The 23,954-nt window shown below is 51.2% G+C and overlaps 5 protein-coding genes across 5 annotated transcripts; 3 read left to right on the plus strand and 2 right to left on the minus strand.

Annotated features, from left to right (window-relative positions):
- Positions 1–1,548: 1,548 nt before the first annotated feature.
- On the plus strand, positions 1,549–4,919 carry N7462_004985 (uncharacterized protein; the record flags this gene model as incomplete). The annotated part of the gene is made up of 9 exons (XM_057076710.1): positions 1,549–1,888; positions 1,952–2,366; positions 2,420–2,483; positions 3,364–3,610; positions 3,669–3,787; positions 3,849–3,910; positions 3,968–3,993; positions 4,051–4,400; positions 4,464–4,919. 9 exons carry the CDS (start codon positions 1,549–1,551, stop codon positions 4,917–4,919), a joined length of 2,079 nt encoding a protein of 692 aa, XP_056936215.1.
- Positions 4,920–5,996: 1,077 nt separating this feature from the next.
- N7462_004986 (FMP27 family protein) lies at positions 5,997–14,804 on the minus strand (the record flags this gene model as incomplete). The annotated part of the gene is made up of 3 exons (XM_057076711.1): positions 5,997–6,048; positions 6,113–6,210; positions 6,267–14,804. 3 exons carry the CDS (start codon positions 14,802–14,804, stop codon positions 5,997–5,999), a joined length of 8,688 nt encoding a protein of 2,895 aa, XP_056936216.1.
- Positions 14,805–15,899: 1,095 nt separating this feature from the next.
- Positions 15,900–16,759, minus strand: N7462_004987 (uncharacterized protein; the record flags this gene model as incomplete). The annotated part of the gene is made up of 4 exons (XM_057076712.1): positions 15,900–16,201; positions 16,277–16,393; positions 16,454–16,567; positions 16,681–16,759. 4 exons carry the CDS (start codon positions 16,757–16,759, stop codon positions 15,900–15,902), a joined length of 612 nt encoding a protein of 203 aa, XP_056936217.1.
- Positions 16,760–18,168: 1,409 nt separating this feature from the next.
- On the plus strand, positions 18,169–19,963 carry N7462_004988 (translation initiation factor 4B; the record flags this gene model as incomplete). Its single annotated transcript, XM_057076713.1, has 7 exons — positions 18,169–18,199; positions 18,253–18,297; positions 18,377–18,379; positions 18,455–18,526; positions 18,598–18,894; positions 18,950–18,976; positions 19,047–19,963. The coding sequence occupies 7 exons, from the start codon at positions 18,169–18,171 to the stop codon at positions 19,961–19,963; spliced, it is 1,392 nt and encodes a 463-aa protein (XP_056936218.1).
- A 2,179-nt stretch (positions 19,964–22,142) lies between these two features.
- Positions 22,143–23,080, plus strand: N7462_004989 (uncharacterized protein; the record flags this gene model as incomplete). Its single annotated transcript, XM_057076714.1, has 2 exons — positions 22,143–22,341; positions 22,470–23,080. 2 exons carry the CDS (start codon positions 22,143–22,145, stop codon positions 23,078–23,080), a joined length of 810 nt encoding a protein of 269 aa, XP_056936219.1.
- Between the last annotated feature and the right edge of the window lie 874 nt (positions 23,081–23,954).

The following is a 23,954-nucleotide window of genomic DNA, read 5'->3' on the forward strand; positions in this document are numbered from 1 at the left end:
CGATTTTCATTTCCTCACTCTCTGGTTCTCCACCCCCCCCCCCCCCCCCCCCCTTTGATTCACGATAAACAAGATTCACCGTCATGTAACCCCTCCCCACCCCCTTTTAGCATCCTCATACACAGGCGTATTTGTTTGCAGGATCGGTTCTCCTCTTTATGTTAATGCCACCTCGATTTCCAATTTCTTGTTCTCCCCCTCAATTAGGATCTTGGTCCCCTAAGAAGTTTAAGAAGGTTGCCCTCGCTTGGCTGATCTCGGGGTTTGTTTGTTAGTGGTCTTCCACTCTGAGAACAAACATGATTTAGATCAGTGTTCATTCTAGAGTTGGTTGGTCTTGCTGATGCTCTGGCAACAACTCCGGATGAAAATGAGTTTATTTTCGATCATGCTTCATTCGGTAGTTTCTTTCGTAACTTTCCACAAATTAAAATGTCAACAGTATGCTCTTTAGTTTTATATAGTACTGTTCTTAACCGGCCATGGGTCTTAGAGGGTCTTGTGCATAGTACTGAGGTCTGACCTAAGACTGCAGTGATGTTTAATTAAGTGTTTGATCCCCTTGATAACCGACTCTTTCACTTTTCTACTGCCTACTAATACATAGTAGGGAACGACCAACCCTTTGTGAAGTGGACCAGGAGGGCTTCTATGCACCTGGGCATTGAGACGTCCTCAGGAAAACAAAAAAAGCTCTCGCACACATTTATATCAATGAGAAGAATTTCCAGAATACCACAATCCAGCAACCCATGGAACAGGCCAAATCTCTTGAAAAATAAGTCCAACCTCACAGCTATCAATATGTCCAATTTGTTTGGGCATCTCTATGGCAGACAGAGACTGCATACCACCAGTATCCACTCAGGCGCCATCACCGCGAGCATTTCGCATAATCTGCTCAAGATTAAGCTCTTAGAGCAGGGCGTGGCTACCACTACTTCGTAAAGAGTAAAAAAAGAAAGGATCTAGGCGAGTGTACTATATATTCCCTACTATCAAATCCTAATCCTAATAAATTGAATATACTCTATATAGGAAGGTTCTAGGCAGCTAAACACAGGCGTGTATTTACGTATTATCCGGTTTAGTGGGGCTCGATAGCTATCGGCCTATATAGCCTGACCTTGGCGGCGCTGATAACTTTTTTGTTCTAGGTCCCGGTCTTACTACTTCGGAAATAGCCTGCTCCGAGTTATCGAAAGCAGTACTAGTTCTTCCAGTATTTACAAAATCTAGTAGGGCCACGAACAGTTTCCGCAGGTACCGTTCACCCGATGCCGCAACCTATAATTACAGTAATTTTCTCGATCTACTAGAGATACACCCAAGCAAAGAGAGAAGAGACTTTCCTAGTGAATTAGGATTAGCGCGGCTTGGGTGGAGCGCTGAGAAAGAAGGCGTATGTTAAAGGCCGAATTGGGTAATCCGTTTTCGAATTCTACTATATACTAGTATCTCTGGAGGGCGTCCCAGTCTGTTGCGTGAAGCCCATGAGTGATCGTTTCGATCTGGATACAAAACTCTCATCCAAGCAACGACTAAAGCATGAGGTCCATCGAACATAATATCATCGATACCGTTCACACGACCTTGGCCTTCCGATTTAACCCAGCCCTCAGTGGCTGTGACCATAACGAGGTCGGGAACCCGCAAATACCCAAACGAGACATCCAAGATGTGGCTATTCACGAGATATCTAGTCGCGAGCAGCAGTTTACACATGACCTAGCAGGCTATCAGTTCATACATCATAAGTCTGAAGTTCTCGATCTCGATCTCAAAGACGATGAAGTAGTCCCTTCGAAGTATTACGACGAAGCTCCCAGTCTCGTGAAGGTCATGTCAGATTCTGGCTTGCGATTCTTTGAGCATAACGCTAATTCCAGTACAGGACAGGGCCTAGCTTTGCTCAGTTGCTACATGCACTTCCTTCGGACCTCGAATTAAGATAGTCGGCCAAAGATCGACAAATTCATCATCCCCCCAGCACATGCCGTCCATGTCGACTGCAGTTATAACGACGCCCCGGAGTACATACGCACCTTGCCAGAGCGACCTCCAGACTGGGAACGTGTCTCTCGATTCCGATGGGCAAGCTTCAGCTGCTGGCGACCGGTGAACAGGGTGACCCGTGGTGCACTTTGCGTTGGAGACAAGAGGACTATCCCAGACAGTGACTTGATAGATGGCAGTACTGATATGCCCGTGGATGGTCGGCAAAGGAGGGCGGGTTTTTTGTTTTCGGTCAACCACAACTCCGCGCACAGGTACTGTTACAAGAAAGAGATGGAACCAGAGGATGTGCTTTGGATCAAACTTTACGATAGTAAGACTGATGGAAGAGCGAGGTGTTCACCGCATTCGTGAGTTCATCTAGTCTCAATCTGCAAAGTCGATGCTGACGGGTCTGTTGCAGGGCATTCAACACGGCCGATGACTATGGTGAGGCCAGACAGAGTATTGAGACCAGATGCATAGTTGTATGGGAGGACGAATCGTTGCACTAGGATGGAAAGAAAAGCTCCGAGGCTTTGCTAGCTATGATCCAATTTGTCCTGTATGTCTATCGGCAAATGGTTGCGTAGAGACACACCCTATTAAGTCGATTAAACCCCCAGCCAGGGCTAACTATACCCGGCAGGGCCCGGGACCCTGACAAGCAAGCTGGAATGCGTATCTCTCACCTTGAGACGACAGTACCTAAGAATCCTTGTCGGTATCAATCTATGCTGATCTGTGGTATTAGGTTGTCTTGGACTCCCACGTCTAGCACAACGCGCCGGGGTGATGGAGTGGCAAATGGGCTGGGCAGTGCACGATATCCCGCCACGGATTGGGCTTGGAGAACGCTCGGGACGGGAAATCATACGAATGTATACCAATGCGATGTCAGCCAAGTAAAGCCAGAGCCCCGAGTTTGCCCACCACCATGATCATCATTATGATCATAGTCGCGGTCATAACAGAAGATTGACATAAACAGACTATTTCCAGGGATCTGCATGGACCCTTTTGTTCGGGATCAAGGGGTTTTGTGTCAAGAGAATCTAACAAAACACTCGCCAAGAAGGGCCGTATGACATCACAGGCCTCTTACGTCAGGTACTTCCATCCCGCCCAAAAATGTATGAGAGCGGAAGTACCCGTTGCCTCCCGTCGTTTCCGGACTAAAAAAACTCGCTTTTCTTAGAAACCGCTTGTTCGTCTCGCTTTTCCGCTTGTCGACAATTTGTTTTCTTCTTCCCAAATCCTCGAGCCGGGATTGCCAGTCTCCAGTTTTCCGTCATGTCCTAACGGCCGACTATTCCGTCCTCCATCCCGCCCCGTTACTCGTCCTCCCGCTTGGCGTCGTATAAACAGACCGCTCCCCTGAACAACCCACATCCGACTCCGGTACCTCCGTTGCGCGGTTCGCCGCCATCGCCACGCTCATGGAAGAAGGAACTGGCCCTCTACCCTCCGAGCCTCCCCCCTCTCCCCTACTCGCTACACACCCGCAAGAAGGCTATCGCTTTTTTCTGGATCCTGTTTGTCGTCGATACCCTAGGCCAGCCGCTGGTGCTGTATTGGGCGCTATGGTACGCCACGGATTTGTCGCATAACTTGGGTAGGGTTCAAGTCGGAAACGAGTCGAATTAGTTTCAACAGCTAATCTTGTACTGCAGTGTTTTCAATTGTGACGGCATGCTTGGGAGGTATCTCCGTCTTCGAATACTTCTATCGCCTACACAATCTATTTCGGAAAAACTCTCGCGCTCGCCCTCTCAACGCTCGGAAGTCATGGGTACGATCTTCTTCGCGAATTCACAAGACAAATGAGCGCTCGCTAATAGATTGCTCCCTAGCTGGACTTCTTCCACATCAATTTCACGATCGTATGGCTCATTTTGGCTGTCGAGCTTATCGTGTATGTTTGTTGATTTATCTCCACGTAGACTGACCAGCTAAGCTAACCGATACACAGTGGAACTGTCCCTGAGGAACCTTATGGTAGGGTTTTCGGATACTCTTATCATATTAGCTATTCCCAGCTGACCATTTCATTAGTGCGCCTTGTGGCTATGGTTCTACCAACTGTCATGTTCTATTTTGGCTTCGTCCATCTCACGCTCGATATTCTGCGCATGGCCGGATTCAAAGCGCCCTTCCGAATCTCCTCCACTCCCAAAGGGTCTGTTATGCCGACCGCATTATATGCTCTCATCGAGGATGTCGTGGCAGTTGACGGAGGAGGCGGTCAGATGTACCGATATGCGCTCCGAACGCGCTACCTCTCTAGCCCTTACTTCCGCCGAATGCTTTTCGAGATGAACTGCTTCTGGAGCGGTGGGTCCATAATCTGCGCCGCCGCCATCACCGCAGTTATCTTCACCGTTTCGGAACCCGTTGCGTACACGGTAAGTTGATGCATGTGGAAGACTCCCGGAAGATGCAGATTTGGGCTGACGTCATGTTACTAGCTGGGCTGGTCCCTGCCATTCGCCTGGGCCGGTATATGGACCTTGATCACCATCCCTTGGGTCCAAAGTGATCTTCGTCGTGAGAAGAAAGCGTGGGCCGAGAATCGTGGCCAGGGCGGCATTCCTTGGACGGACGACATTACGGCGCCGACCGCACGCACACGATTCGAATCTGTTCAAGAACGCTTTCCCAACCTCCTTCCGTGGGTGCGAGAGAAACAGAGCGCCCCGTCAACGCCCTCCGCAGATGGCGTCGTCATGAACAAAAACCCCGAAAGCTTGCCCGATGATATCCACGACGGCGCTGCCGAATCAGTCGGGCGCGCCTCCGACGCCGCACCTGACGGTGCTGACGATGCGCCAGCAGGTCCTGATACTTCGACCCATACACCTGACGCTGCTCTGACAGGCACTCCCAACCATTCCTCCGAGATGCCGTCAACACAAATAAACTGACCTATATTGTAATTTTCCATGATTTGACGACACATCTTCTCTACCTTAAACGGGCTCAATGAAGCCGCAACTTTCTCCATTGAGAGATCTTTGTTCAATTTGATTTGCACAGCAAGATGAAGACTTCCTTTCAATTTGATTTTTGTTTTCGTAACAAATTATAGACTCGGTGGGCTTTGGTTTGATATTGGCAATGTACTTTTGAATAGCAGCTTCCTTGTCTGTGTATATAGATACCCTTTGATCTCGAGCAAAAAACAAGTGGATTATAGTCATCCAAGGTGTCTTGTCACCTAAGTGTGTTCTGTGGTCTCTGTAGTCTTGCGATTCATATCTTGGTCTCACCAATGCCAACGCTACTAAGCTAGAAGCTACATACATGGTGTGGCCTTCTCCCGGGGCTTTAGCGCTACTCTCCGAGCAACTTTCCTCAACGCCCGAGGTAGTAGATCCAAATACATCCCAAGGGCTTTTTATCTCGTTCACTCGAGGCAAGCAACCCCTTTCAACTCAGTCCAAGCTAAATGCAAATTTGAAGCGGAAGGAATATACAGAGCCTGCACCCAGGAACCAAAAAAAAAATAAATACAAGAGAAGAGAAATATCAGATATCAGGTTTGCCAAAAAAACAACCGCAGCTCCACCGAAGCCGCGGCAGGGAAGAAAGGTAGTTCGAATTATGAAAGCGAAGATAAAGTAAGAAAGAAGAGAAAAAAAGAACCACCACTCCATCTATGCATGCAAAACCGAAATACAATATATAAAGCTGCAGGAAAGAAGAAAACGAGAGACATTTTCTTTTCCGGTAGCCACAAGCCCAAGAATAGATAAAAGAAATAAAAGAAAAGGGCACCAAAATCACGGGTTAACGCCTATATACGGCCCCGCTGCACATAGAGGGTATCTAAGAAGGAATGCGGGGCCTGGGGGATTCGAGGGTGCGGAGAATGCTTTACATGAAGGGAAGGGTGACCGGAGGTTGAAGGTCACGGAAGGAGGATGGAGAGGATGGAAGAAATTAAGTATCGAGGTGGGAGGGGTAGGGTTGAAATTTCACGAGGTGTGATGTGATGATCATCACTTGCGGTTCATCAGCTTGCGGCCAAAGTTGCGGATGGTTCGCTTGTGGCTGGTTTAATGCCCATTCGTTAGCATTCTGGTACCGAGTAGCCTAGTTCCAAAAAGGTTCATACCTATCATCCTGTTCGTCCCCATTGGCTGCGGTGATGGTGGTAACAGTATTACCAGAAGTCATGGGTCGGACAGGTGCATTGACAAAGCGGCGAGATTCCTAGATGAACATCAATTAGTATGTAGGCTGATGTCGAGAATACTCAAAGAACTCACCTCCCAGCGAGAGTCCACGTCCACTTCACTTGCAGACCGAGAATCGCTAATTGGGGGATCATATTCTTGCGGGTCACGCATGTCCGAGCTGAGAGACACTGATCGAGCTAACGGTGAGGCATTCGACTGCATAGACTTGCGCGAGCGAGACTCAGAGTACTCGCTGTTCGAGTCAAAGCTATTCAGACTTGAGGCTTGGCTCCGCTCAGAAGGAAGGTTGCTCGCACTAGGCAGAAGCTGAGACGAGGATGCTAGTTCGCGATAACGCTTCTGCTGTTGTTTCGAAGGACGGTGATGCGAGAATTTGTTGCCGAGAATGGCTGGCGCATGAGAAATAAGAGCCTTGATAACGTCCTTCTTCAAGCGTAAGGCAAGATCGAGGTTCGACCATGTCTTGTTGCCATACTCTAGAACGGGAAGACGGAAGACAAACCCGTGGAGATCCTCGAGGTTGTGTTCGCCTTTTCCTTTGTAGCTCATGCAGAGAACCACATCATGCACCTTGACACGGGCCAAGGTCATGTAGTTGGAGGCTCGGGACATCATTTGCGACAAGTCATCGGTAGGCTCCTTTGACTTATCGCGGCCCTTGCTTAGACCGAACTTCTTCTTTTCCTCGGTGCTTGTACTAGATAAAGATCTGTCCGTAGGCTGCTTCGACAACATGCGGATGCTATCCACAGATCGCTTCTTTGTCAAAGCACCAGTAGTCGAAGGCCGGGGCAGCCCTCTAGTGTTTTCGGGTACTCCCAAACGGCTGGTGTTGCTCCGGTGGATAGGAGTCATGGCCAGACCCTTGAGATGAGTCGAACGTCGACTGGACTTGCTCTCCTCAGAAAGAGACAGAGTTGGCTGAAGTCTCAGTTCAATCGACCCAGGGCCCTTGGTTCCTTGCAAGTCTTCCATTGAGACGTTGTCATCGTCAGTGCGCAACGATTGGGTCATTGGTGAGTTGTTACTTGATATATCACCTTCATCGTCTTCGTCATCGGAAGCATCGATTGGCTTCATGTTCTTAATCATGAAAGGAGAGAAACCGCCACTTTCAAAGGCCCCAGAGCCCATATTCGGGAAAATGTACTCAAACAGCCTTTGCCCAAGTTCCCGCTCCAGTTGAATCTTGAGCGGAAACAGCGATACCTCGAAATTGTCGACCACAGGGATACCGGCGACAGCCTCGAGCATATGCCATTTAACGCGGAGAATGCAATCATCCAAAGGACGCGGCTGGTCGAGATACGGTGCAATGATCTGAGGATAGATAGCATCAGGAAGGAGGTTTAGGCCACTCAAGTTCTCAACAGCGACGAGATTGTGGTTGGAGCCGTCGGAATTGTCGGTCCGTTCATACTGGGCATTCTTGAGCTGAAACTCGACCAGCGGGGCAGAGGCCTCCTTCATCAAATGCCAGACAACCTCTGACGCGGAAATACTCCATCGCAGGACTCCATTTGTCTTGGAAGAGCTAGGGTCGGCTCGTCTTTGGGAAGTTGTAATAGCTTTCATCATGAAGAAGAGCTCATCCTCACATTGAGATAAGTCACGCTCAAGAGTCAACCGATCTTCCCAGCCCTCCTTATCCAGGTATTTGGCATTTATCTGGAAATATTCTTTGATCTCCTCCAGCTGTCGAATACGTGCTTGTAACTTGAACACCGCTTCGGGGGCGCCACGAAGATCGCTGAAATCGGAGGTGAGCATAATCTTCTCCAAGCGCTCATTGCGGACCTTTTCGAGCGGTTCACTGTAGAGCATGAGGTCCAAGACGATGATGTACATGGAGTAGTACTCGGCAGAATCACAGATGGCACGGAAATGGGGGAAGTCGACGCTGATTTGATCGATTCGGGTTTCGTCACCTCCAGGGTGTGGGCCTTGGTGGCCCTTGGCTACCTCCTCGTTGTACTTCAGACGAAGGTTGTTGTACTTGTCATATCGGAGAGTAGCAGAGGTCTTCTGAACGATACGCGAGAATCCAAATGGGTTGAGCTCAAAGTCGAACATGGCCTCCAGGGTCAACCAAGGAGGCCACGCAGATCCCGGTGCATTGCCGTACTTGTTGCCAGCATAGAACTGCAAGTTCGCCATGAGATTCTTCTGCGTTGCAACAAAGAACTGGGCCCCGTCCATCTCGAGAGAAAAGCGCCGTTGGACTAAGCCGCTGACATCGTCCGAAACACGCTCCTTATCCATAATTGACACAACCTTGAGCTCCATGCCTTTAGCGGCCACCAGCAAGACGGACTTGCGGTTCTTTTCACTCAAAAGCTGGATCTGAGGTGCAATAAGACGCAAGTAATAACTGTTCTGGGGCGTGAACTCTGGGGCGATATTTTCGCTGGAGTCGTCAGATTTTGTAGGTGACGGGTTATTTGAATCGGAAGCCTCAGACTCCTCGGCGTTCACAAAGCGCTTGGCATCGTTCAGCAACTGCTCAATGCGGTCCTCAACATTCTCATCATCATTGTCGCTGCGTGTCTGTGATTTGGACATCTTCGGGTTCTTTCTTTTGTTCTTGTTCTGTTCTTCCACGATGTCAAGGATGAATTTGACCGCACGTCGAGACATGTAATAAACGAAACCACGACGCTGGCTGACTTGGTGGCTGTAGCGCAAAATGATATTCCGGAGAGAGTTGTTCCACTTCAATTGCACATTGTGAATCATGAAGCGATTGTTAAAGTCGCTGGAGAAGTCATCGGCGGCAGAAGAATACAGCCCGTCGAGGCCAGACGTACGCCCGTCGGCAGTCGAATCCCCATCCTGACCCATTCGGGATGAGGTTTCACTCTCAGCAATGTTAATGTTCGACTTGGCACTGGTGGGAGTCCGTTCCTCGCGGGCCAGGTGCCTTTCAAGCCGTTGCAATGTGGACGTCAAGAACCTCCGTCGTCTCGCAAGAGAGTCGGCCTGGCGACGATAGACTTCATGCTGATCCTTGAGGCTTGCGTCATCGTCAACATCATTCATCAACTTCAACTCTTGCTCGCCAATGGTACGCTCGTAATTCCGGATTTGAGCTTCGACTGTAGCGAGGCGGTCTTTAGTCAATTCGATTTGAACACGGCGCGGATCATTGGTTTCAGACATGACACAATCATGAGTAGGTTCGTTTCCAAAAGTACTATAGCCTGTTTCTTCGGATCCAATTTCCCCATGATCAGTTTGGCGGAAGTAAGTGAATCGCGGAGTGAAGGCAAGCGGGAGAATCTGGGTTCGGGGGTTTGACTCTTGAGGGAGAATCCAATCCGGCTCCACAAAATCATCCATATCAATCCAGTCCAAGTTCTGGTCAGGAATGGTGAATCTTGATAGATCAACAGAAGGCACAGGTTGCTGGAAAGAAGAGATGATATCATCACGGTTCTTCTCAATGTCCTCGGCTGTCGTGCCTTCGATACTGGCAGAGACGGCTCGGAAGTCAGCAGATTGCAAGTCAATCAAAGCCTGATTGATACGCATTGCGCTTGTCTTAGTCTGCTTAGAACGGCCTCGAGTCTGCGTCTTTATTTGTTCGCGACGCTGGTGAATATCGAGCTTGAGGCTGTCAAGCCGCACCTTGAGACCTGTAGCAGTGACAACATTCTCTTCATAGTCCTCACGGTCCTTATGCTTGTACATGTGTGCCACAAATAGAGGAGCGAGTAGAAGTTTATACTTGACAGTTGCCAGGTGACGATTGAACTTCTTGCTCGTTTTAGTGATTCCAGGGAAGAGGGGACCTTGGCGAACAGGAAGAGACATGACGCCGGAAAACAGAGACCACCAGTTGAAGAAATGGGTGAAGAATCGAGGAGTCAAGTGTGTCGTGTTGTAACTTGAAGAAGGCTGAATATCATCAACAGTCCAGTTTCGGCTCTGCGGTGCAATGACCGACACAGACAGGTGAATATGATCACTGCGGAAGCCACGGAATGCGTCGTAGTTTGCACGCTCTTCCGGGTCAACAAACTTTGGGTTCTTGAGGACGACATCGTAGTGAGGCTTAAATGCAAACGATCGCGAGTCGGCATCAACATCGCGTTCAAAGACCAGACCAGTGGCCCATTTGACATCGCCTGAGAGTTTCATGACAACCTTCTTGAAGTGTGCAGCATTCTTCTGTTCACTAGATGCAGAACTGCTCTCCATTTCTTCCATATTAATTTCATTCGCCCATCGAGCCTCGGCACTGTAGTCAGGTATTGCCAGCACATATTCACCACTTGTCACACTCATGAACTCCATTGGATCGTCACTCGTGTGGATTTCCCACTTGACATCTCTTCGCCAGCACATAACGAAACCACTTCCAAAGCCAGTCACCACATATGGATCGCGTGAACCTTTGAGGCGCAAGTGGACATCACCATCTTCCTTCCAAAGAACTTGAATTCGGGAATGAAAACTAAGACGAATCTTGTCCCAGAAGCCGACACGCTCGGACGGATCAATTTCGGGTTTGGTGAAGCCTTCAATGATCTTCATCATGTCCTGGATCACTGGCTGGTACGAAACTCCCCATGAGATGCTTGTTGGTAAGCTGGTATTGATCTCGAAAACAGGGTCGGAGTACGTCTTCACGGGTGTCACAGACCGCCAGACCTTGATATTGAATGGATCACTGTGAGAACCGTCGGGTAATTCAGTCGGCGGAACAAGTTCCACCTCAACCTGTCTCGCCGACTCATGGTCCCTGAATTCTTCAGCGATAACAAAATTTGTGCGCAGTGACCAACTAGGAAGCCTGGGAGATTGCCCCGGGCGCAATGCTGGAATATGAAGTAGATCAAGAGGATAGTCGCGCAGATTGACCCGTGCTTCGCCCATTTCCAAGTTGAAGCTCATTGGAAGCAGCAAGCCATACTTCATGGACATAGGCATTCCTTTACCGATTCGATTGAGGAATGTAGGATAGTCATCGAGCGGGAAGGATGGTTTGTCGATAACCAGATTCACATCGCTGATCAGCGCAGACATGAGACCCGGCCGGTTTGGAATGGCAAGGATAGTCTCAGTCTCTTTCACGTCCTCAGGGGGCTCATCTGCACCAGAAAACAGATTCCGCACCTCTTTGATAGACGTGCCCTGGAACTTGAGAGCAGAGTCGATCTTCTCCTTCCATACCTGAGCATTGTGCTGCTGAAGTCGGTTCCAGGCTGCATCAGTAGAAATTTTGTACTCGGAAGATAGACATGTCGCTCCCTCAGTGTCATATCGAAACTTGCGACCACGGCCACGGGTTTGCTCATCTTTTCTCGGACGTGTGTCTGCGCTTTGGCTTCGGCGGGTATCTTGGCTAGTACGTTCGCTGCGCAGAGTTCGGTTGCTTGATTTGGCTCGTAGGCGGGATGATGCGCGCTTCTGGTCTGTCTCCTTGATCTTGGAGGCTTTCAAGTAGAAAGCTTCCTCTCGGGCCAAGCGCTGGGCCTGTTCAATCAAACCAGTCCGATAGATGCAGCCCAATTTCCATTCGAAAGCGTCATCCTCCAGTTCAAAGAGCAAGGCTTTGCTGCGAAGCGAGATCCTTGGGACCTTCTTCGGCTCCTCGGGCTCCCGAACAGAAACAAATTCTCTAGATCTGTTTTTGAAACGATGGGCGAGCTGTTTAAATGCTTTTGAGGTATTAATCAAATTGTCGAAGATACGATGCATCACCATATGGTGAGGAACGCCCAACCGAATGAAATCCGCCCATAAGTCAATAGATCTCTCCTCGTGGAAATTAGCGCCTTGTTTCAGCTTCATTTTGCGGAAATCAAGCCGAACATTGTTCATGCTACCAATTCTGGCCCAAACGCCTTTCAGCTTGGGCGCTTCCGAGTGCAAGCGAACAAGATTGGCCTTGATATGAGGGGTGGAAAGTCGTTGAGAACCACCCGCCAGACCGTAGATCTGAACCATCATCTGAGGATCGTTTGGTAGGCTGGCCTTAAGTTGGACGAGGGTGGCTTTCACATCTACTGTTATAAGCTCATTCTTTGGAGATGATGGAGAGTATGGAGGCGGTGGCATTGAAATGCTCGCCGAGCTTTTTGGCTTGCTGGCGCCAGGGGTCCGGTCCTGAGGTAGGGGTGTAAGCACATCTTGGATGACTGAGACGGCAACGCCCAAGCAATAGAAACGATACAGAGAATATTGAAGGTATATTCCCTTAAAGACGGAGTTCACGTGAAGAACTGGGCCAAGGCGGTCACTATGGGTACTCAGAGCAATCTCAAAACGAGGTAGAGAGAAGAAAGGCTCCGGTTCCAGATAGTCATCGGATTCAATGACAAAGCCATCGAAGCCACGGGCATGCAAAGCGAGTCTTCTCCCATCTGTGGCACCACGTCTCGTGTTCTTAGGAGGCGAGGTTGGCGTGAAACGGAAAGGCGACTCATCGCCGATTGTAGAGTGGCTCGAAGTACGACGCCTGGCAATACTCCCAACACTGTGTTCTGTTTTCTGGGCTTTATACTCTGCATTCCAGGATTGCAACTGCAAAGAAACGCCACGAGATATTTCAGAGACGGGTTTATCAACTCCTGCAATCTCCACACTGAATCCAGTTGCTTCAAAGGAAAATTGAAGAAGCCATGGGGGTATTTTTCTCAGAGGGCTCGATTTGCGTTCGTTAAATGCCATTGGTGCCCTCTTCTGTGGCTGCAAATGGGTCCGGAATTGCTCAAGGACTTCACGAATGCCACGATTGACGTCTCCATTGATCATGTGAACAGAGCAATCATTCAAATTACCTGAAGCAATGACACAAACCTCGGGGCTTGCGTTCAGGTGGCACTTCAGTTCCAAGTTCTCTGTTGTGAGGAGGTTGTGTTTGTCCCCAGCAGGGGTCTGGTAATAAAACTTGTGAGATGCCACCCGATAGACAGAGGAAAGAGAGTAGTGGGCGCCGCCCTCAGACGAGTGAGAAGATTCGACATCTAGTGAGATAGAAGATATGGAGGAGATCAAGAGGTTGTAGTCATCAGGAGTACCGGACTCTTTTTCAATAGGTAGAACAAATCGAATGACAGGTTCGGGAACGGAAAGTTTGATGCTGGCCTTTGGAAGTAAACGGGAGATGAGATGATGATTATCGCGTTTTTTCACGCGAGGGGAAGATGCCCGCGCCTGCGCCAACTTCAACAAGCGGGATACATGTTTAGGCTGCATGTCGAGCGATGGCGATGTGATGACCAAATTGGCAAAAAGCACATTGGAATTTCGCTCTTCTGGGTTCTCCTCCTCAAATCCACTGACGGTCTTGGATGGAAGAGTAGTTTTGATCGTTGTTGTAGCCATGGGAACATAGAGAATGTTGTTGGTTTCACCAGAGTCATCGTCCAAGCTGACAGACAAGGAAATTGCCGCAAGTAATGCTTGGTGGGCAATGTCGTTGCGTTGGAAGTACATGCGATGCTCCGGGCTCTTCTGATCCATGCGGTGAAGATCAATTCCAAGCTCATGGGATACCACATTCAGATAAACGGGATGTTGGCCGGCAGACAAGGACTCAAGGCCCCGTGATAGCCGGAAGAAACTCAGAGCAACCTGGATTTCCTGGATACCACGAAGTAAAGAGCTCGCGAACTCCTTCGAATCGGCCACAGTCTGCACGATAGAGTCGTCTCGGCTGCCAGGCTTGTCCAATTCCTCCACAAAGTCTGCGAACGACATCTCATCGTCAGTCTCATTGAGCACGGGGATTTTCGAGAGCTTCTGGGAAGACTTGAGGCGTTGAAGTAACGTGTGTAGGTCATCGTACGGAATGTGAAGTCGTCCAATCTTGAGTGCGATTGACGCATCCCTGAGGCCATCGAGGTCTTTATAGAGCAAGCCGTGGATGTTGACACCAACGTTATCCAAGAGCTCGGTTGGTTCTCGACCCTCCACCGCGAGCAGGACATTTTGAACATTCATAATCCACTCGGCGGGGCGTTGCTCACGGGACATATCTTTCTTGCGACGAAAAAGTTTGCCCCTTTCCACCATCTTACTCCGGGTATCCACTGAAAGTGCGAGCGAGCCAACTTGAATCTGGCCCGCATCAAGGAAGTGGATGGTGGTATTGATAGCGGAGAGATCAACCAGGGCCAGCCAGTTGATTTGTCGGTGCAGCCGCTTCAGGCGTTCTTTGATGCTTGTCAATGTCCTCCATGTTTTGCTGCGTGCGATAGACGATTCCGGTGTGGCAGGACCTTTGGAGGGGGTTCCCGGGCTCCCCGGGCTACCTGGACTCCGCGGGCTCCCCAAGTCCGGCGATCCGAGTAAGTCTCGTGATGGCTCACTCTTCCCTTTCGACAAAGCAGCTGTATCCAACGTGATTTTCAAGTCCGTCAGGCGGATGCTGATCCACGTCGGTTGCGCGAAGGACGGCGGATGTAGCGAGAACCCAAGCCCGCGAATTTCAATCTGGAGACCTTCCTTCGGAGCATATGCGATGCGGCGGAGCGAAAAGTAGCCGATGCGCTGGATCGAGATTCCGGTGGCAATTCGAACAATCGCAAAGACGAAGAAGGACGAGAGATACAGTAGGAGGAAGCCGACGAGGATCGAGGTCGGATTGAAGAGAGTCATGACGACGTGCGATCAGCAGGGGCTGATCTGTCGAACAAAGGCGCACAGCACACCGAACATCGAGCGAATCACCAGCACAGTCAATTGTGTCGATCACTAAAAGTACTTTCAGGTCCCAGTCTTTTCAATCCTCCCTCGTATTGGGAGGAGGCGCGAGGGGTGAGGAAGCAGGCCGAAGTCTGGGCCAGTCTGTCGAGCACGATAGGGACGACCACACGATGTCACGAATCCCCGACCTCAGAAAAGTGGGGGTTCGAGGGTCCTCAAGTCCAGATTGTTAGTTGAACGAGCACCGCACACCTTGCCAGGCACCAGAGCCGAGCGAATGAACCATGGGGGGTGTGGGTTGGAGAGGTCGAAGTGCCGTGTCGTGGAGATCTGGAGAAGCCAGATTCATGGTTCGGACGCGCCGGAGAAACCACTGGGAGCGGAACGCTAATCTGCCACCCAAACCGGCTTTTCTCGGCGCCCGTCAGTCTGGAACCTTTTGACACTTCTTATCGCCCATTTACTTCGTAAGTCATGCCGGAATACTACGGTGACTACAGCCTCTCTGGACTTTCCCTCCGGATCCCTGCTCTCGCTTCGTTCGGCCGAAATTCTTCCTTCCAGCAAGGACTCGTGTGCTGAGGCTCCAAAATGATTTCACTGTGCAGGAATTACCGTGGGGCCTTTTCATGGCTTGTGATCGGCGTTCCATAATTCGACCCCCTATTTGCTTCCCTTCCACGCTAGAAGGAAATACGTCAAACGGAAATGAGTCGAAATAGTCGGAATAATAATAATACATAGTCTCGCTTCTTGGTATCATACAAATATACAAAACGGCGCCATGTTTGGCGCTAACAGGCGTCTGCTGCCCTAGGTATGCCAATCTGACACACTTAGCTAGAACAATTCCCCGAGCAAAGTCCTCATCAGAAACAAGGAGGGGCAATACAGCGACGAAAAAAAAGTGTCAGCGCTATGCTGTCCGTGCACTGCATCCAGGCCTCCCCCTCCCCTCCATTGCCCAGACGGTCGGGAGGCAGTGTCGTACTGGAGTTTCCAGCGTGCAAGACCATAGAGCGTGATGATTCCTTGACACAGCATGGATCATTTTGCTGGGGAAGTGGAAGATACAGGCGCTGGTCGGGTCTTCTCGAGCTCCTCAATCTTCTCATCTAAAAGCGCAATCTCCGCCTCGACACTGAGCAATTTCTCGCTCAACATCCCGCGATACTCCTGATCGGAGAGATGTCGAAGTGGAATCCACTTGGATTCGGCCACTCGTTGCCCAAATGGCTTCGAAGGGTGCTGGGCCCAGTCCATCTGCCAGGCATCGAGACGATTAAAGGCACTTTGGCCACCGTAGCCGAGGAGGGAGAAAATAACCAAACCTGGCACTAGTCGACCTCCTAGAGATAAAAAAGTGAATGAGCCTGGGTTTCAAGCACCCTCGACACAGACTTGCGAGGGGTTGCGGTACATACCCATGAGCCGGGTTACCACGCCGCCGGAGAGGCCACCGCAGAGGGCGCTAACATAGGCCCGCTCCGACGGGGATGGTTGATCTTGGAAGTGAATCTTGATAATGTTGCTTCGAAGCCCTGGGATACCATGTCAAAACAAGCCGGTCTGTCAGTAAAATGTTGGGATGAGGTACATACACCAGAATGTTGAACCACATGCAAACCAGTGGATGCCGCATGACAGCGAATGAACCACTGGGTTGGGGGATCGGAGCACCCCCGCCACGCCGCCATAGATTAAGCCCGCCGCACCTGGATGCAACCGGTAAGCAATACATTGGAGGTGGGATTCGAATTTGGGTTCGAGATGGCCTCAAGACATCAAAGCCTCAAGACCTCCAAACGTCGGGGAAGGATATACGAACCACTCAGGGCACCCACTTTGGCCGCCGCCAACAGCGGATCGCCCGCGGCCGTGGCATTGGGCCAACTGTTTCCGCTCATATTGCGAACGGACCGAACGAAGCTGAAGCTTTCCCTGTGTCGACCATTACAGATTTGAAGAATCGCGGCCGCGTGGAAGACGAAGAATACGGTCACGTGTATGTTTCCTTATGTAATCGTGTCTCTCCACGGTCCCGGACCAGGGCGTCCCATGCTTTCATAGCATTCGATCATGACCTCACAAGGGGAGATCTATCACATTCAAATTCGAGGAATGGCTTTGGGGCACTCTCTTGTTTTGGGTGCAGATTGGCTGGACTTGGTATAAGCATGTATACATAGAATGTTGCAGAGATCAGATCTCCCGTTCGGGCCCCCAATCTATATATATTGAATACTCCATCCCACGACAGAGCCTCCCTCCATTTTTATCCTCGCACATTCACAAATAAAAATACCCCAATAGGAGAGAGGTGATTACCATTTCGAAATACCATTTACCCTATCTCCATGTGGATCTGATCATAGGCTTTAAGTTCCGTCCTCCTCGGATTGGGTGCATTATTAGAGAAGCAATGATGATCGACTACCATATATTCCACTATACCCGGTCAGGAACAGCCAGTCGGCTTGCGACTGGTGGTCTCTCCCCTGGGTTAACGACAAGAAGCCGGGTCAGGACAAAGAGTACTTTGGAAGTGACTCTATGACGCTGTCTCCGAGAGATGATCGAGGATGGATCTAGGCCCCTGCTAGAGAAAGAACCCCAATCACCATCGGAGCCCAAGGGCGAGCGCCCGGAGAGGGCTTCTTAAGCGTTAAGCGGAGGGACCCACCGCAGGGACCAGGTGGAATTTCAAAGGGAGATCTGCCTGGACACGCATCAGCAGGGCGGCTCCAAGGAACATAGATAAATCACAACAGGTTCGTTATGACCGGACATTCTCGAGTCGCGACCGACAAGACCCCGGAGGTGAACGAACTGGTCCGATGCGCCGACTCGGACATTTGGGGAAGGGTGGTCGGTGCCCTGATTGGACTAGCGGCACCACTAAAAATTATCACGGATTAACTAACCCGGCCACTTCGTGCAGTCCCGATTGCCGACTTCCCCTCTACCAACTTTTCCACGGTGGAGTTTTTATCTGCAGGCCTTGACCCTCTTGACCATTCTGACGACTCGCACCACCTTGAGCAGACTCCTGGCCTTTCCCCTAGGTGTCTCCGATTTTTTCGTCTTTTCCCTCCCTCCTAAACCTTCTGTGTGAGAAGCGCGCACAAGTCCCGTTGGCGCGTTTCCTGCCCTCTTTCAACCGCAATCATGGGTGAGTAGATGGCGCTCCTCACTGCTCGGTCTATGGAGGAGATTTGAAGGGACCTTGTTTACTCAATATACTCTGTCGATAATGGTTGAACCTGACTGACTTTTCCTCTCCCACCAAGCGCCCTCTAAACAAAAGGCCCAGAAGATGTCCATTGGGGACTTCTTGGCCGACGATAGTGAGTGATGGATGATGCAGAATGAGATCGGTGGATACTAACCGCACCAAAAGGCCTCGGCTCCTGGGCTGATGAGATGGAGGATATGCCCGTTCCAGGTATGCCCCCCCTCCTCCCTCCCAATCCAGATTCCCCGCTATTGTACTGGCCACAGCAGTTACTGACCAAATTTCACAGCTGGTATGTCATGCGCAATCCAATTTTATCCCATAGACCCTCGACGACGACAAGGAATTTGCTCATGAGTCCGAATAGTGCCCTCTGGTCCCAGCTTCGGGGACCGTCGCCCTCCTCCCATGAGTGGCATGGGGTTCAACGGTGGTTTCGGTATGGCATTCTATATCTCATGAATACGGGTATAAATCCCGCGACAACAAGATCTGACAGACGCGACTTAGAACCCCGTGAGACCCGTGGTGGATATGCCGTCCGCGAGCCCCTCGCCCTTCCCACCGAGCCTCCGTTCACTGCACACGTTGGCAATCTGTCCTTCGAAGCGACCGCCGATGATATTTCCGATCTGTTTGCTGGGTGTGGCGTGACCAATGTCCGCATTGTGGAGGACAAGTTGACCAAGGCCCCCAAGGGTTTTGGCTACGTTGAATTCGAGACCGTCGATGGTTTGCAGAAGGCCCTCGATCTGTCCGGTACCACCCTCCAGGGCCGGACCATCCGTACCAGCGTTGCTGAGCCTCGTAAGTGTCCAAATATCTTATTTGCTTCTGTACTGTGTCATTAATCCCAATACAGCCAAGGAGTCCTCCCGCGCTGATTTCCGTGAGATGGATTGGACCCGCCGCGGACCTCTTCCCCCTCCCCCAGAGCGTCGTGTGCCTGACCGTTCCAGCTTTGGCCGCAACATGGATGCTGCCTCCGATGCTGGGAGCGAGCGCGGTGGTCGCCGCAACAACTTTGAAGGTGATGGAAAGTTCCGTGACTTCGGTAACTGGGAGCGCAAAGGCCCTCTTTCCCCCCCCCGCTGGCCCTCCCCGCGAGGGCGGCCGCCCTCGCAACAACGACGGCCCCGGCTCATCCGGCTTCCGACGAAGCTCCCCTGGCTGGGGTGAGGGACGCTCGCAGGATGGCTCCCGCCCCCCGCGCCCCGAGCGCACTCCTACCGCCGCCGAGATGGACAACCAGTGGCGCTCGAAAATGCGCCCCGACCAGCCCGCCGCTCCCAAGGAGTCCAGCAGCCCCACTTCTCCTGTTGCTCCCGCTACTCGCCCGAAGTTGAATCTCGCAAAGCGTACCGTCTCCGATGCCGTGTCCAGCCCAGCGTCCTCCGGAGGCGACTCGAAGGCCAGCCCCTTCGGCGCTGCCCGCCCCATCGATACCGCTACCCGTGAGCGTGAAGTAGAGGAAAAGCGCCAGCTTGCTATTCGCCAAAAGAAGGAGGCCGATGATAAGGCGAAGGCTGAGAAGCCGGAGAAGACCGAGAAATCCGAGAAGTCCGAGAAGCCTAAGAACACCAAGGAGCCCTCGAAGGAGCACAAGCCCGGCATGGATTCCAACAAGGATGCTATTGAGCCTCCTCGTGGTGGTGGTAACTTTGAGATCCTCCGGCGGGCCGGTGGGGATGAGAGCGGCATGGCTGCTGACAAGGAGCCCGAGGAGACCGCCGCTTCTACTGCGGCCACCGAGGAGCCGGCCAAGGAGTCGGCCACTAATGGCAGCTGGAGAGCCGCGGAGACCGCTGATGATAATGACGGATGGAGTACTGTGGACACAACGAAGAAGCGCGGCCGCCGTGGTGGTCGTTTTTAATAGACGGATCGATACCCTGAAGCAACCTTCCGCTTTACGCCCTTGACTTGTGGTCTGGCCGAACAGATGCGCCTGAGAAGGGCCGCGCACGCTGATGATTTCTTCCCATCGCCACTTCAGGCCAGAATATCTTCAGGATGACGGTCTCGATTCTTGGTTTCCGCGTTGTTTGCCATGAGCATGATTCCCCATCTGTCTTCACGAGTGCTTGACGACGGTAGCTGTTATGTCTTGAACTTCCCTCTCCATCTTCACCCTTTCTCTGTTGTCTCTGGTTCCATGATCTTCTCCCACCCTTTTTTTGTCTCTATCGGGCTAGATTTTCCCGATATACATCTAGTCCTCGCTCTGATGATTTGGCAGTCTGAAAAGTTTCTTCCGCCTTTATTTTCTGTTTGTTCTCTTTGATGTCTTGTCGCTGTTCGCTATCTAGCTACTATTCCCATGCGAGTGACTCGAGTGATTTGCCCATGACCATTACAGCCGACGCGAAATGAAGATTACCTGAACTTTTCCACTTCTCTTCTTATTGTTTCCTTGTGATTGACTCTCTAAATGGTTTCGTTATTTCGCCTCTGCCTACCCCCTGTTCCGAGCCTCATGCTCGACGCCAGAGTCAGGATTTCAAGAGCCCTGGTCATCTTTCTTCGGAGTATCCTCACGGCTGCTCCTGATCTCGTCTGTCAAGCAATGCATCTGCAGAAAACATTCCATAAGAGTCGAGGCAATCATCTTTGGCATTGTCTCTTAACTCTTCGTCGATGATGATGATGAATCCGTGGTGTTTTGCTCTCGGGCTCTTGTCTCCTCTCTTGCCCCCACTCCCCCTCTGTCTCGGTCAATTCCTGTGCATGGCGCCGAACCAGAGCTGTGCATCTGTGTCTCTCGTCATTTCGCTCCACCCGCACAAGTAATGATGGAAACTATGCCTCGCCCTCCTCCAGTATAGATTGAAATGCAGTCTTCATTGACAGTTTACTCGCCATTGTGCTCAAAGCGTACAAGCAAGAAGTGTGGCAACTAGTCTAAAAATCAATACCTAGACCGGTCTTTGAAAAAAACCCTAAAAGCTAACTTGATTCCTATATGAAAGGAGCATGGGAGCCGTTTCGCCATCGTTTTGGAACAATACATGAAGATCCATTCAAAAGAAATGTGCGCCGCATTAACCATGATGATTTGGCCACTATTTTTTGTACATAAAAAAGTATACGTGTCATCCCGCCTTTTTTTTTTTTTTCCTTGGTGTGCTCCTTTTTTTTGTGGAGCAAAGGACGAAAGCACAGGGGGCACACGGGTGGTACGTAAAGTTAATACATTGACTCCTTTGCTCGTGTGTACACTGCGGCAGTATATTTTCCGTACATCGCATAATAATGATCTTGCTTGGTTCTTTTTCGTCGAATGCTAGTAATCACACCCAGATGAGGCCCCTGCCGGACTACTGAACCTTACATCGGTCCCCCCCCGCAAATACGGCTATGATGCTAATGATAATCATTTTCTTTTCCAGGGGTAGGAATATCAGGGAGCGCTTAATGTAGACATTGGCTAAGTCAATATCTCGGCAAGGGCGTTATAAATAGTATAGTTAGGTCTCGCCGAGGGTCTTTGTCAATGCAGTTCGGCACATCCACAAGCAATACGTAAATATGGGAGGATGGCCGAGGGCCACGGGGAGGCTGGGGCGTGGGGAACCGTTGCGGTACACCAAATCATCACATCCCGCGCTTGCACCGAGAATCCAAAGTGAAATGTTAATAGTCAACGAACAACAAGAAAAAAAAAGAAGAAAAACCATAAATGTTGGTATTATGAACCTAAAAATATCTGTCAAAAATTAGAGCACCGAAAAGACGAGAAGACGAGGGTGTCAAACAGGGTGAGACAAGCCAAATAGTCGCCGGCCCCCCGACGCCCATTGGGCGCCCAATAGACCGGTGGCGCAGTCTGGAGTTGATGAACCCCTTCACAGGCCCAACCCAGCAATGGAAATGAGTCGTGTTTCACGATCCTCCCGCACCCCATTCTCCTCATAATCCTCGCTACCCGCATTACCCTTGTCGCCCTCTGATTCCGATCACGCTCTCTCTTCTCTACAGGCCCTCCAGTACGGCTGTTCTCGATCTCGGCGCTACAAGTACTTGGACGATCTTCGGGGTCAAACCCTCATGTTGTCATGTCCGCTACGACCACGACGCTCACGTCCACCACTCTTGTCGGAGCGCCCTCCGCGATGACGCATGTCACGACTCTCTCAGAAAAGCAGTGTCCAACATGCGGAGGATATGAATCGCATGATGCCGCGGAGTCTCACCGTCGGATCCAGGAGTTGGAGGGGCACATCCAGGAGTTGACCGAGCGTGCTGCAATTACCGGTAAGCCAAAGCCCTGACGCCCCGTCGCTTTCTCCCCGACAAGAGAGCGCATTTCGCACGTCTGAGGCCGTACGCCCAGCGCTCTGCCTGTTATTGATCCAGAGCAACCCGCTGACCGACTCTTGCAGCCGGCAAGCTCGCCGACTACGAAGACGAACTGCACCGACTGCGCTCGGCGCAACCCGCCTACGATACCCCCCGCAACAGCGCATCGCGGCCGCCCTCGTCCTCGCACGGCGAACGAACCCTCGCCCCGAGCACTCTCCCCGTATCCTCGCCCTCTGCCTCGTCCCAGACCTCCACGCAAACCCATCACAGCCGTCTCTCAACCCTCACCTCGCTCCTCCCCTACCGCCGCGGCAGCGCCAACCCAGCAACATCGCAGACCGTACTTGCACCCACCACCCCCACCGCCCCGATCCACCCAGCCCAGCCGCAGTCCTCCCCCGCAAGCAGTGACAACACCTCTGAGCTGCAGGATGCGCTGACCCGTGAGCAGGGCCTGCGCAAAGCCGCCGAGACGCAGCTGTCGCAGGCCAGCACGGAGCTGGAGGAGCTGACGGTGCAGTTGTTCAGCCAGGCCAACGAGATGGTCGCGCAGGAGCGCAAGGCCCGTGCTAAGCTGGAAGAGCGGGTGGCCGTGCTCGAGCGGCGTGACATTGAGAAGCGCAGCCGGCTGGAGAGGCTGGAGAAGTCGATGGCGCGGGTGGAGCGGCTGAAGGCGCTGGTGAATTCATAGAGCTTGGCTTTTCTGGGGCCTCACATCTATAATCCCTTTTCCTTCCCGGAGGGTATTTGGTTTAATTGCGTTATGACTGGCATGATTGGGTTTCTTTTTTGTTTATTCTTTTCGTCTCATGATCGATATGAGTTTTAGGCGCCTTCGGAGGGATTGGTTTTTGTGATTCCCGCCTTGCATGTATGTTTAACTGTCCGTTTATCTTTCCCGGACTTGGGTTTTGTCGGCGCAATCGGCATGGGTTAATGGGTATATGTCTGCCATCGGACACTAATGGCAGACGAAGTCTCTTCTTTTTCGTGTCCTCAATTCTGTACTCAATGGGTACTTAGCTGGTTATCTGAGGCTTATGTCATGAGCAATCGAGTTGATTGAGTTTTCCGTCCAGTGTTAATGCAAAGATAATGACTCCAATCAAAGAAAGTTGGACGTGGAAGAATGGAGGATGCGAGAAGGCAAAGTAGCTCGTGGCGTGCATCGCATTTTCACTGTGTAGTTCTTGCGTCATACATGGGCTAAATGTGCGCCTAGCTTTCCATGGGGAGCCTGTGAACCAGGCCTTTTCAGCGGCAATATTACCTATGCAGCTATAGAGAGTAGTCTCCAGTCCATTGGCGTAGCCACGAATCGTAGCCTTGTAGCCGAAAATTTAGGCATGCCGAAGCTCGGCAGCCGATCAGCCGGGGGTTGGAGGTTGGACCTTCCCAGGCCCGCGAGGTGGACTCTCGGTCTAGGTGGCTAGTGGGCTGTTTAAGAACCCCACCCGGACCCTGCAGCTGCTGCATGACATTTGCTAGAGGCGACTCCCTTGCCAGTGTACCCGGCTACAATACTCTCTTTGATTCCCTCTAAGTATCTTGGACAGATCGAAAGG

This window comes from Penicillium macrosclerotiorum (assembly GCF_028827735.1).
Source record: "Penicillium macrosclerotiorum strain IBT 26536 chromosome Unknown utg000003l_segment0_segment0, whole genome shotgun sequence".
NCBI classification, from domain to species: domain Eukaryota; kingdom Fungi; phylum Ascomycota; class Eurotiomycetes; order Eurotiales; family Aspergillaceae; genus Penicillium; species Penicillium macrosclerotiorum.